Source organism: Cottoperca gobio, unplaced genomic scaffold (assembly GCF_900634415.1).
Source record: "Cottoperca gobio unplaced genomic scaffold, fCotGob3.1 fCotGob3_30arrow_ctg1, whole genome shotgun sequence".
NCBI lineage: Eukaryota > Metazoa > Chordata > Actinopteri > Perciformes > Bovichtidae > Cottoperca > Cottoperca gobio.
In genome coordinates, this window is record NW_021166920.1 from 1,026,405 (window position 1) to 1,039,688 (window position 13,284).

Below are 13,284 nucleotides of genomic sequence, written 5' to 3' on the forward strand. Positions count from 1 at the left end.
CAGTAGAAGCACTCGTCTCCATCTATAGGAACACACCGTCTGGACCTGCATGGACAGAACCAGAGAAGATCCTGCGTCAGATTCACATCAAACAATGAGATGCTACTAATGCATGGACACTGACGCAGCTTCACTCTCCTGAGGGCCGGCGTGTGTTTTCAAACCGCTGAGGAGAGAAGATGGAAGATGGGACTGAACAACACTAAGGGGATGTTCTCTCTTGGAAAGTCTTTATTAAGAGTTAAGAGTTTAATGTGCCCTTCAAAGTAAAACATGCTGCATAGTGCAGATGCACAGAAGTGTGTTTGTTTTTCTCTCGTCTTTGGATCTCTATCCTGAGGATCATCAATGATCACGATGTGTTCCCTGACGTCCCAGCGACATGTCTAACATTAATGCTGACCCCAACTTTAAACAAAGCTTAATGTTTATCTCTAAACGCTAAAACAACCACACAGATACACACGTGATGAGTTGCTCAGTACCCCGGGGCGAATAAGCTCTGCTGTGTTCCCGCAACGTTGGAGCCGAGGCTGGTGTTGGTCCTTTGTGGGGGGGGCAGGGTGCGCTGGACCCAACGGTCTGGGTACCTCATCACCAGCTTGCTGCTCCCCAGCTCCGCCCCCTGCAGAGGAGGAAACGGCGTTAACAACATCCTGCCACTGTTAGTTTGGACATCAGTGTAGACGACTTCCACCTCCTCGTCCTCTGACTGTCTGCGGGTCTGAGCTGCTCCGACGTTGGAGTAGAGAGCCTCTTCCTGGTTCTGAGGGAAGCGGATGCTGGAGTAGTGAAGGTCGTCCTGCACCTGATCCAGGTTCAGCTGACGGGACAAAACTTGTAGTTAAACACCTGGTGGATTTGAGGTGGGATCACAGGAGGTGCTGACGGTTTCTGGTTTATGTTTGTGTTGTGGATCTAATGGTGCGTTCCCTTGGGGAAGGTCTTTTGGGCAGATGTGAACGGGACCAAACAACCGCTCCCTGGTCCGACTAGAAGGGGTGTTCACAGTCCGCAGTTCATTTCTGGTGTGAACACCATTTAAACCAATCACAGGAAGCCCAACATTTACGTCACTTCATTGGTTAACAACGTTTTAGTTCCAGAAGGGGCAGCGGGAGGTGAAAGGGGGGGGTCTTCCTTCATCTAAACTGTAACTGCAGAAACCATCGTTTAGTTCAATGAAGCCAGGTAAGTCTCGTGTAATGAAGGGAGACCTTTTAAAGCATTGCTAATGATATGTGCTCAGTCGAAGCAATGGAGTCCATTGATTGTGATGTTCAAAGCATGAAAAACTCTTCATTTGAACTACTTGATAAAAGAAAAACCTACTTTTATGAAAACGTTTGCACGCTTTAAGGGCTGTCTTTATGTTGGGCAAATCTGTTTTCTCTATTTTGATTTATCCTATTGTAACCCTGATAATTGCATCAGTGTTAACGTTGTTCTATTTGTTTGCCTTCATGTGAAGCTCATTATTATTGTTATTGTATGAAGATGAATTCTCCACCATTATCAATAAAACACCCTCAGAATATTGGAATAGAAAGATATCCTTATGAGTGAGCCAGTAAACATATTTTACTACCAACCATCCTTTGTGAAATGACACCGAGCACGAGCGGGAAACAAAATACCTTTTTGAGCATCTCATATTCTGCACTGGAATCTCCTCTCACCTGTTCTCTGGTGTCGGGTCTTTTTGCAGACTGTTGTGTGATGGACTTTCTTCTCCTGGATAGGAGGAGCAGCAGTTGCATGACTTAACTTCCACAGAGGACAAAATGTTAAATGCATTCGTGAACATAATCATAGTGACACAGAACTGCTCACCTAATCCATAGGACGACGGCGAGGAACGTGAAAGCCAGCAGAACAGCAGTGATGGATCCTGTCGCTGCTGATGTCCATGCACCTGGAGAACCAGAAGGAAACACACATGTTCCCTGTCACCTGTAGAGCTGTTTTTATATCCAGATTGTTTCAGTAAGAGATGCAGAGTGTTGGAGATGTCGTCCGTAGAGATGTCGGCCTTCTCTCCAACATCAAGGAACTTGATGTCGATCGGCTCGTGGAGCTCAAAGCTCCAAAAAGATACATTTGAAAATCTCAACAGTCTCTCTCCAGACATTATGACCCGGTTACTGGGGTTAACCCACAGACCTTGTTGTGAGCAGTTTCATGTAGGAACTATTTTCTTTACCGAACTAAACCCGGCAACCGCATCACCGCGCAGAAGGAAGCGTGCATCTACTCACGGACGAGAGGCTCCTGACAGCACGAGATGTCAACATCAGTGTTGTTCTCCATCGGTGCACGCTTCCTTCTACGCGATGATACTGTACAAAGAAAATAGTTCCTACATGAAACTCCTCACAACGAGGTCTGTGGGTTATCTTGAGGCACCGAGTCAGGATTTCTGGAAAGAGACGTCGCTGTTGAGTTTTTCTTTTAAATGTCTTAAATGTCTTTTTGTGACTTCTGGTTCCTTGATGTTGGAGAGAAGGCAGACATCTCTACGGACGACATCTCCAACACTCTACAACTCACACCAAAACAATCTGGACTGATAAATAGCACCGTTAGGAGAAAAAAACAATATTTTTTTATTTGGGGGTTAAAACTGTCCCTCTGAGGTCAAGGATGTGGCATCCAGATTCATTCTGTAGTAAAGAGGTGAATGTGGAGAACTTACCTGCCCCAACAGTCAGGTGTAAGGTGGAGTCACGACGTCCTCTGCTGTTCTGAGCTACACAGTAATAATTCCCACTGTGTTCAGATCTGAAGTCAGTGATGGTGAAGTTCTGTCCTGATTCTTTTGGTGAGTCTTCATCCTCCTTGTACCAGGTATAGTTAGCTGCTGGGTTAGCATCACTGCTACAGCTCAGAGTCACTGAACTGCCCTCCTCTATCTCAGCAGATGGACTCACTGACACAGAGGGAAGCTTTGGACCATCTGGAGGAGAAAAGAGAGAGAGATGTTTCCTTTATATTAGCATGTCTCATATAGACAGACTTCTGTATCACGAGGAATACCGTGAAATTGTCACTTGACTCACACTGGACATCTACTGAGAGAGACGATGACATGATGTGTCCATGTTGATTCTCAGACTTGCAGTAGTAGATCCCTCTGTCCTCAGAGCTGATGGAGGTGAAGTGATAACTCCCTTCTGTTCCCTGAAGCAGTTGTTGCTTCCCCTTGTACCAGGTATACGTAGCTGCTGGGTTAGCATCACTGCTACAGCTCAGAGTCACTGAACTGCCCTCCTCTATCTCAGCAGAGGGACTCACTGACACAGAGGGAAGCTTTGGACCATCTGGAGGAGACAGATGAATTTATGAACTGATGGGTGGTGATGGCCTAGTGGTCTAGTTGTACACCTTCCAAACAAAACACTAGAAGGTTGGGAGTTCAACACCATTGTACTCCTGAGCAAGGTACTTAACCCTGAGCTGCTCCAGGGAGACTGTCCCTGTACTTAGTTCTACGTAAGTCGCTCTGGATAAGAGCGTCTGCTAAATGATGTAATGTAATTGATGTTGCAGCATCTGAAACTTAGCAGGTCTTGTGATGAATAAAGTGGTTTGAATCCCTTTAACAGTGCAGTGGAGCAGACACACTCTGCTAAACCTGTCCTTTGTTCAGTAGATGCAGCACGTTTATAACTCACATTTCACATTAATAAAGACATATTGAGACGTCCTCCTCCCCAGCTCGTTCTCAGCTTCACAGTAGTACTGGTCAGAGTGAGAGGACTGGATGGAGCTGAAGACGAGCTGTTGTTTCTCAATGAACAGTTGTTCCCCCTTGTACCAGGTGTATTTAGCTGCTGGGTTAGCATCACTGCTACAGCTCAGAGTCACTGAATCGTTCTTCATAATGTCCCCAGAGGGACTCAGTGACACAGAGGGAAGCCTCGGAGCATCTGGAGGAGGTAATATGAACACACATTAATATGAGTGTGTTATTCACTAAGTGTTACTCAAACACTTGTTTACATCCTATGTGTTGTATTTGTTTACATCCTTTCTTGCTATATTGCATTCTTCTTCTTCTTCTTCTTCTTCACTGGGTTTGCTGACACATTCTTACGCTTCTTTGAACATTACCGCCGCCAAGTGTGGATCAGTGGAACAAAGAGAAAGAATGGAGAAGCCAGTGTGTTTACAAGTCCACATAACACAATTATTCTTTAGTGAAACTAGTGGTCAGAAACTCCACCTTTCATTTCTACTCTGAGTGCATCACGCCCTACTGTCACCCAGTGGGGAAGAAACAAAGTACATTTACTCACGTGTCGTACATAAGTACAATTCTGAGGTACTGTTCCTCTGCTCCTTCATACTTCTACTTCACTACATTTGAAGTGATGACATTGTGTTTGTGAGAGGAGTAAACTCACACACTGCAGCAGAGCGGTAACTCTGGTAAGCACAGGAATAACTGTCTGCAGCATGAACGTCTTGTCCATAAGAAGCAGATGTTTCTTCCTGAATCATCGTTTCATTCTTGTACCAAACAAAGGAAGAACGTCCGGTGAGAAGACAGCTGCTGTGACAAAGCAGCTTTGGACCAGAAGGAGACCAGATCACCTGCACCTGCACATCTGCATCTGTGAACAAGGAACAGCAATGTTTTAAACATCACACCATGCACAATCTAACACTTTCTATGTCAACTCTAATCTCTTATCTAAGCGTGAGAAAAGGTCTTTTAATGTAAAACATTGATCAAGGTGTTTCTGCTCCATGTTTGTTTACAGTTGCATTTACTTCCTGTTTAATACTTTCCCTCGTGTTAAACTTCCCTTACTGTGTATATATCAAAATGATCATTTCCAATAAGAAAGCACATGATCTAATGATGATTCATTTAAATCCTGCTACATTAACGACATCATCAGTGTGTTCATCAGTACCTGTGACAGTCAGAGTGGTACCAGGTAAACTGCTCCTCCATTCAAAGCCTCGTGTCTTGTATCTGAAGTGATACTGAGCTGAATCTGTCGCTCTCAGGTCAGAGATCCTCAGAGTGGAGCGTCCTCTCTCTGCTGGTAGGACCTGAACACGACCTGTGTACTGGGAGTCTTCACTGAGGTCCTGAGGTTTGTTAGGATCCCCCCACTGATGACTACGCTCAGGACTGAACCAGAATTTAGATGTGACAGATCCAACACTGTAGTAAGTGCAAGAAATGTCCACTGAAGAGCCTGAGGGGGCGCAGATGCTTCTGTCAGTGTAAGTCACTCTGTGGCAGCTTTGACCATAGACACCTGAAATATAACATGATTTTTAATCCGCAGAGTAACTACATGTTGTACGGCTGTAACAGAGAGCAGGTAACATTGTTCTGGGTTATTGACAGCAGGTGTGTGTTGTGGAGCAGCTGCTGTTTGAGCTTCACACGGTTAATAATTGTCTCTTATTGAGCGACGCGAGGCTGAAAGTGCAGCCAGACTTCCTCCAGTCACTTCTCACACACACATAAAAACTTTAACATGTACTTTCCTCATGCAACACCTGAATAGTGATTATTTAATTAACTACTGCACTTCAAATATATCACATCTCTGCATTGTTCATTTCTTACAGTGTTTCTGTCAGAAGTATTACTGTATACATGTAATCTTTAAGATCATTTAAACACGAACATGTTGTTGTGGACGAGAGACTTTCTACACGTCAACACAAACTGCCACAAACTAACATTAAATGCAGTGAAATTAAACCAAGATCTAACACACTAAAACAACTAATAGAGATTAATTAACGTATCACAAAGCATTTTGCACATCATACAATATATATATATAATCCCAGGGTATACTACAATATACAATATACAATATATATATATATATAATACTGTTATATTTCAGAAGGCAGTCCACATTATTAACACAATACACTAATGTGTCTATAAAGCTGATTTGCAAAATGCTAAACACAATACATCACTTAATACAGTTAATCCATTCAAGTTGCATTGTGGGTACAGCAGGTCTAAGCCTGAGCTGCTAGAAGTGAGAATGATTTGAAGACAGAAAACTACTTTGTTGCTGCGCGAATAGTAAAAGTGTTTTTGCAATCGTCAAGATACGAAAACTCCTGCAGCCTTTTTATTAACCAAGGTTTGGCAGATAACTACACACCGCTGTTCACACTAGACACATCAATGTGTGTGTGTTTGCTAAACACTGTCATTGAAACACCTGCACCCAGAATGCACCTGTGAAAACGATTACATCACTATAAATATTCAGGAGGCCAATTTTGGAGCGCGAGTTAGAGGAAGTAATTGTGTCTGATGCTGTTATGAGTGTCGGGCATTGAGAATAAACATCTTTTATTTGTGTTCACCGTCTTTAGAGCATGCTACAAATACTTCAGTGTGTTTTACATCAGTGTGCAGTCGGCATGTGCAAAGAGCTCTTTATATATAAGAGTAATAGTGTGTGTAAGGGTGTGATGACGTTAGAAGAGTGTCTATAGTTTTGAATGAGACATGTAAGATGTGCTGTTTATAGGCTTTTGTGTGTAGAGTTTCAACACCTACTTAAACAAATGTAAGACATGTTTACCGTGTCAGTACTAGCGCTTAGCTTTAGTGCCGTGTGAAGTAGTTTAGTGTTTAGATGTGTAGTTTGTGAAATAAGGTGTGAAATGTGTTCATGCAATAAAAAAAACGTGTGAACAAGCTCCAGCAGATGCAGTGAACTCACACACTGAAGGAGCAGGGAAACCCTCGTGTCCTTTCACAGCACAGGAAAAGCTGTCTGCAGCATCAACGTAGTCTGAATATGAAGAAGAAGTTTCCTCCTGAAGGTTCTGTCCGTTCTTGTACCAGAGGTATGAAGGACGATCAGGCAGATGACAGGTGCTGTGACACTGCAGCTCTGCCCAGGGAGAAAACGATCTACTCACCTGCACCTGCACATCTGGATCTGTGCAGCAGGAACAAACACACAACAGTTAACATTATATCCCAGATGGTGAACATGCGGCACATTAGAGTCTCACCTGTGACAGATAGAGTGACTCCTGGTGACCTGGTGAATCTCCTGCTTGGTTTGTCTTTGAACTTGAACTTGTACTCGGCCGAGTCGCTCTCTCGCAGGTCTGTGATTCTTAAAGTGCAGGTCGTCTTATCACAGTAATACTTCACACGACCTGCGTACTCCGAGTCTGTGCTCAGATCCACAGGTCCTTCATCCTGCATGTCAGTAAACCATAATATTTTCTCCACTGGGACAGAACTCCTTCTTACTGTGGACGGACGTCTGCAGGCGCAGCGTATGTCCACTGTTGATCCTCTCACAGCACAGATGTGTGCAGAAATGTAAGTCAACCTGCTGCTGCTTTGTACCACTGTAACACAGAGCATTACAAACACGTCAGAAACCACCATCAGCTTCATAACATGCAGCAGGAAGATAAGTGAAATGTCAGGTTGCATCTCATCACACATCAAATCTACAAACTGTGCTCCCTCTGAAGATCAAGTTCCCTGAATGAGTGAGATAAAGGCACTAAAATGTAAACGTAGATGTACAGTACCTGAAACAGAAAGAAAGAGGACAACAAATCCACTGGTTGCTGCTGTTACACCCATCGCTGCTCCTCTCTGCTAACACAGCAGGTAGGTCGAGCACATCAACGTCAACTTAAGAAGGATGTGGCCGTGTGACACCATTGTGGTTGGCAGAGTTTGTTCAAATGTGGCACGGCTTTCTTCTGCTTCACATTATCGGAAAACAAACTTAAGAATACGTCTGCGGCCTGTAAACAGTGAAGCTACCTCACAAAGGAAGTGAACTACAGTAAAGCCAAAGGAGAAATATAGTTTGGTAAACTAAAGATAAAACTAATTCAAACTACTTTGAAAAAACTAATCTAATTATAAATTATAACAGAATATAAAACAAAAAGTCAACAAAAATGTGAAGTTTATTTAAAAAGTCCACTTGTTCACAGACAGAAACAAACAAATAAACTTCCCTTCTAGAAAATATTCAACTTGCACTTTTTTTGTGACCGTTTGACTAGTTTGAGCGCCCGTCTAAAATAATGAGGCCTGTTTGTTCTGTGACATCTGGCCGGGCACTGAGGTCAAAGGTCACGCGCGGTTAAAGATAAAGGGGGCGGAGCTGGGGAAGGAAGGGTCGGATACAAAATCACTCCTTTCCTTTTATGGCCCAAAATGTTAGTTTATAGTTTCAGTAAAAAAGTAATTAAACTTAATCGCTATGCAAATATGGATGTAGTTGAACAAACAGCATGTTGCTGCAAAATGTAGATAAACTATTTAATTTAGTATCAGTCCCAAAGCATTCACGTGTAGAACAGGGTTCAATCATAACAGACGAGCGGAGACACGATGCATTAGCAATGTCTGCAGGTGCTGATTCATTGGTTTACAGGTCACATGGACAGAGTGGCAGCGAGGAACACTGAGGGTGCTGAGTAAACCCAAAAGCTTTTTAATGTGGGTTTCATTCATTTATTGTTATGTCCAAACATTTTTAAATCACCTCTCGAAAAGATATGAAAATAACTCTTGACGTTAAAGCAGTTTCACGGCGGTGTTAAAGACACAGTTTGTCACTGAGCTGGGTTTTGTAGCGTTTCCAATATGGTTCAACCGGCCGTATTTGTCCAAGTAAATCCTGATGACGGCTGACGTACTTCCCACCGAGCGCAGATCTCCACGCAGAGACCAGGAGTTCATCAGGGTATTCCAGACACTTCCAATAAATTAAATTCCTTCGAGGACCTCCTTACAGCAAGCGTCTTTCTGAGGACGCTGTAAACTTCCTCATCTTGTCAGTCACAAGTCCTTTCTTTGGCTATCACATACATACCATAATCCCCCCCTCTGATCACACACACATTCAGCTGTCAGTGTTCTCAGGCTTCTTCTTCTTCTTCTTCTTCTTCTTCTTCTTTAATGAGCCCGGGTGGAGGGGTTGGGAGGGTAGAGGACACAGTTAGGGTTGCCATGTTTTTTTGTCTCGACCTTGTTCGTCTGGTATGTGTTTGAAGCGGCACTTGTCGCCATAGAAACAGCCTGTTGTCCGCCAGTAGAAGCACTCGTCTCCATCTATAGGAACACACCGTCTGGACCTGCATGGACAGAACCAGAGAAGATCCTGCGTCAGATTCACATCAAACAATGAGATGCTACTAATGCATGGACACTGACGCAGCTTCACTCTCCTGAGGGCCGGCGTGTGTTTTCAAACCGCTGAGGAGAGAAGATGGAAGATGGGACTGAACAACACTAAGGGGATGTTCTCTCTTGGAAAGTCTTTATTAAGAGTTAAGAGTTTAATGTGCCCTTCAAAGTAAAACATGCTGCATAGTGCAGATGCACAGAAGTGTGTTTGTTTTTCTCTCGTCTTTGGATCTCTATCCTGAGGATCATCAATGATCACGATGTGTTCCCTGACGTCCCAGCGACATGTCTAACATTAATGCTGACCCCAACTTTAAACAAAGCTTAATGTTTATCTCTAAACGCTAAAACAACCACACAGATACACACGTGATGAGTTGCTCAGTACCCCGGGGCGAATAAGCTCTGCTGTGTTCCCGCAACGTTGGAGCCGAGGCTGGTGTTGGTCCTTTGTGGGGGGGGCAGGGTGCGCTGGACCCAACGGTCTGGGTACCTCATCACCAGCTTGCTGCTCCCCAGCTCCGCCCCCTGCAGAGGAGGAAACGGCGTTAACAACATCCTGCCACTGTTAGTTTGGACATCAGTGTAGACGACTTCCACCTCCTCGTCCTCTGACTGTCTGCGGGTCTGAGCTACTCCGACGTTGGAGTAGAGAGCCTCTTCCTGGTTCTGAGGAAAGCGGATGCTGGAGTAGTGAAGGTCGTCCTGCACCTGATCCAGGTTCAGCTGACGGGACAAAACTTGTAGTTAAACACCTGGTGGATTTGAGGTGGGATCACAGGAGGTGCTGACGGTTTCTGGTTTATGTTTGTGTTGTGGATCTAATGGTGCGTTCCCTTGGGGAAGGTCTTTTGGGCAGATGTGAACGGGACCAAACAACCGCTCCCTGGTCCAACTAGAAGGGGTGTTCACAGTCCGCAGTTCATTTCTGGTGTGAACACCATTTAAACCAATCACAGGAAGCCCAACATTTACGTCACTTCATTGGTTAACAACGTTTTAGTTCCAGAAGGGGCAGCGGGAGGTGAAAGGGGGGGTCTTCCTTCATCTAAACTGTAACTGCAGAAACCATCGTTTAGTTCAATGAAGCCAGGTAAGTCTCGTGTAATGAAGGAGACCTTTTAAAGCATTGCTAATGATATGTGCTCAGTCGAAGCAATGGAGTCCATTGATTGTGATGTTCAAAGCATGAAAAACTCTTCATTTGAACTACTTGATAAAAGAAAAACCTACTTTATGAAAACGTTTGCACGCTTTAAGGGCTGTCTTTATGTTGGGCAAATCTGTTTTCTCTATTTTGATTTATCCTATTGTAACCCTGATAATTGCATCAGTGTTAACGTTGTTCTATTTGTTTGCCTTCATGTGAAGCTCATTATTATTGTTATTGTATGAAGATGAATTCTCCACCATTATCAATAAAACACCCTCAGAATATTGGAATAGAAAGATATCCTTATGAGTGAGCCAGTAAACATATTTTACTACCAACCATCCTTTGTGAAATGACACCGAGCACGAGCGGGAAACAAAATACCTTTTTGAGCATCTCATATTCTGCACTGGAATCTCCTCTCACCTGTTCTCTGGTGTCGGGTCTTTTTGCAGACTGTTGTGTGATGGACTTTCTTCTCCTGGATAGGAGGAGCAGCAGTTGCATGACTTAACTTCCACAGAGGACAAAATGTTAAATGCATTCGTGAACATAATCATAGTGACACAGAACTGCTCACCTAATCCATAGGACGACGGCGAGGAACGTGAAAGCCAGCAGAACAGCAGTGATGGATCCTGTCGCTGCTGATGTCCATGCACCTGGAGAACCAGAAGGAAAACACACATGTTCCCTGTCACCTGTAGAGCTGTTTTTATATCCAGATTGTTTCAGTAAGAGATGCAGAGTGTTGGAGATGTCGTCCGTAGAGATGTCGGCCTTCTCTCCAACATCAAGGAACTTGATGTCGATCGGCTCGTGGAGCTCAAAGCTCCAAAAAGATACATTTGAAAATCTCAACAGTCTCTCTCCAGACATTATGACCCGGTTACTGGGGTTAACCCACAGACCTTGTTGTGAGCAGTTTCATGTAGGAACTATTTTCTTTACCGAACTAAACCCGGCAACCGCATCACCGCGCAGAAGGAAGCGTGCATCTACTCACGGACGAGAGGCTCCTGACAGCACGAGATGTCAACATCAGTGTTGTTCTCCATCGGTGCACGCTTCCTTCTACGCGATGATACTGTACAAAGAAAATAGTTCCTACATGAAACTCCTCACAACGAGGTCTGTGGGTTATCTTGAGGCACCGAGTCAGGATTTCTGGAAAGAGACGTCGCTGTTGAGTTTTTTCTTTTAAATGTCTTAAATGTCTTTTTGTGACTTCTGGTTCCTTGATGTTGGAGAGAAGGCAGACATCTCTACGGACGACATCTCCAACACTCTACAACTCACACCAAAACAATCTGGACTGATAAATAGCACCGTTAGGAGAAAAAAAACAATATTTTTTTATTTGGGGGTTAAAACTGTCCCTCTGAGGTCAAGGATGTGGCATCCAGATTCATTCTGTAGTAAAGAGGTGAATGTGGAGAACTTACCTGCCCCAACAGTCAGGTGTAAGGTGGAGTCACGACGTCCTCTGCTGTTCTGAGCTACACAGTAATAATTCCCACTGTGTTCAGATCTGAAGTCAGTGATGGTGAAGTTCTGTCCTGATTCTTTTGGTGAGTCTTCATCCTCCTTGTACCAGGTATAGTTAGCTGCTGGGTTAGCATCACTGCTACAGCTCAGAGTCACTGAACTGCCCTCCTCTATCTCAGCAGATGGACTCACTGACACAGAGGGAAGCTTTGGACCATCTGGAGGAGAAAAGAGAGAGAGATGTTTCCTTTATATTAGCATGTCTCATATAGACAGACTTCTGTATCACGAGGAATACCGTGAAATTGTCACTTGACTCACACTGGACATCTACTGAGAGAGACGATGACATGATGTGTCCATGTTGATTCTCAGACTTGCAGTAGTAGATCCCTCTGTCCTCAGAGCTGATGGAGGTGAAGTGATAACTCCCTTCTGTTCCCTGAAGCAGTTGTTGCTTCCCCTTGTACCAGGTATACGTAGCTGCTGGGTTAGCATCACTGCTACAGCTCAGAGTCACTGAACTGCCCTCCTCTATCTCAGCAGAGGGACTCACTGACACAGAGGGAAGCTTGGACCATCTGGAGGAGACAGATGAATTTATGAACTGATGGGTGGTGATGGCCTAGTGGTCTAGTTTGTACACCTTCCAAACAAAACACTAGAAGGTTGGGAGTTCAACACCATTGTACTCCTGAGCAAGGTACTTAACCCTGAGCTGCTCCAGGGAGACTGTCCCTGTACTTAGTTCTACGTAAGTCGCTCTGGATAAGAGCGTCTGCTAAATGATGTAATGTAATTGATGTTGCAGCATCTGAAACTTAGCAGGTCTTGTGATGAATAAAGTGGTTTGAATCCCTTTAACAGTGCAGTGGAGCAGACACACTCTGCTAAACCTGTCCTTTGTTCAGTAGATGCAGCACGTTTATAACTCACATTTCACATTAATAAAGACATATTGAGACGTCCTCCTCCCAGCTCGTTCTCAGCTTCACAGTAGTACTGGTCAGAGTGAGAGGACTGGATGGAGCTGAAGATGAGCTGTTGTTTCTCAATGAACAGTTGTTTCCCCCTTGTACCAGGTGTATTTAGCTGCTGGGTTAGCATCACTGCTACAGCTCAGAGTCACTGAATCGTTCTTCATAATGTCCCCAGAGGGACTCAGTGACACAGAGGGAAGCCTCGGAGCATCTGGAGGAGGTAATATGAACACACATTAATATGAGTGTGTTATTCACTAAGTGTTACTCAAACACTTGTTTACATCCTATGTGTTGTATTTGTTTACATCCTTTCTTGCTATATTGCATTCTTCTTCTTCTTCTTCTTCTTCACTGGGTTTGCTGACACATTCTTACGCTTCTTTGAACATTACCGCCGCCAAGTGTGGATCAGTGGAACAAAGAGAAAGAATGGAGAAGCCAGTGTGTTTACAAGTCCACATAACACAATTATTCTTTAGTGA

At 44.1% G+C, this 13,284-nt stretch overlaps 1 protein-coding gene across 1 annotated transcript in view; it reads right to left on the minus strand.

Moving 5' to 3' along the window:
- The window catches only part of LOC115005470 (titin-like), a 53,931-nt gene that overhangs the window by 35,041 nt on the left and 5,606 nt on the right, over positions 1 to 13,284 (minus strand). Inside the window, exons 7-9 of the mRNA XM_029427296.1 lie at positions 6,726 to 6,933; positions 4,923 to 5,276; positions 4,597 to 4,616 (exon numbers count right to left, since the gene is read on the minus strand). Coding sequence (XP_029283156.1) covers positions 4,597 to 4,616; positions 4,923 to 5,276; positions 6,726 to 6,933 — 582 coding nt within the window. The remainder of the gene's footprint in view (positions 1 to 4,596; positions 4,617 to 4,922; positions 5,277 to 6,725; positions 6,934 to 13,284) is intronic.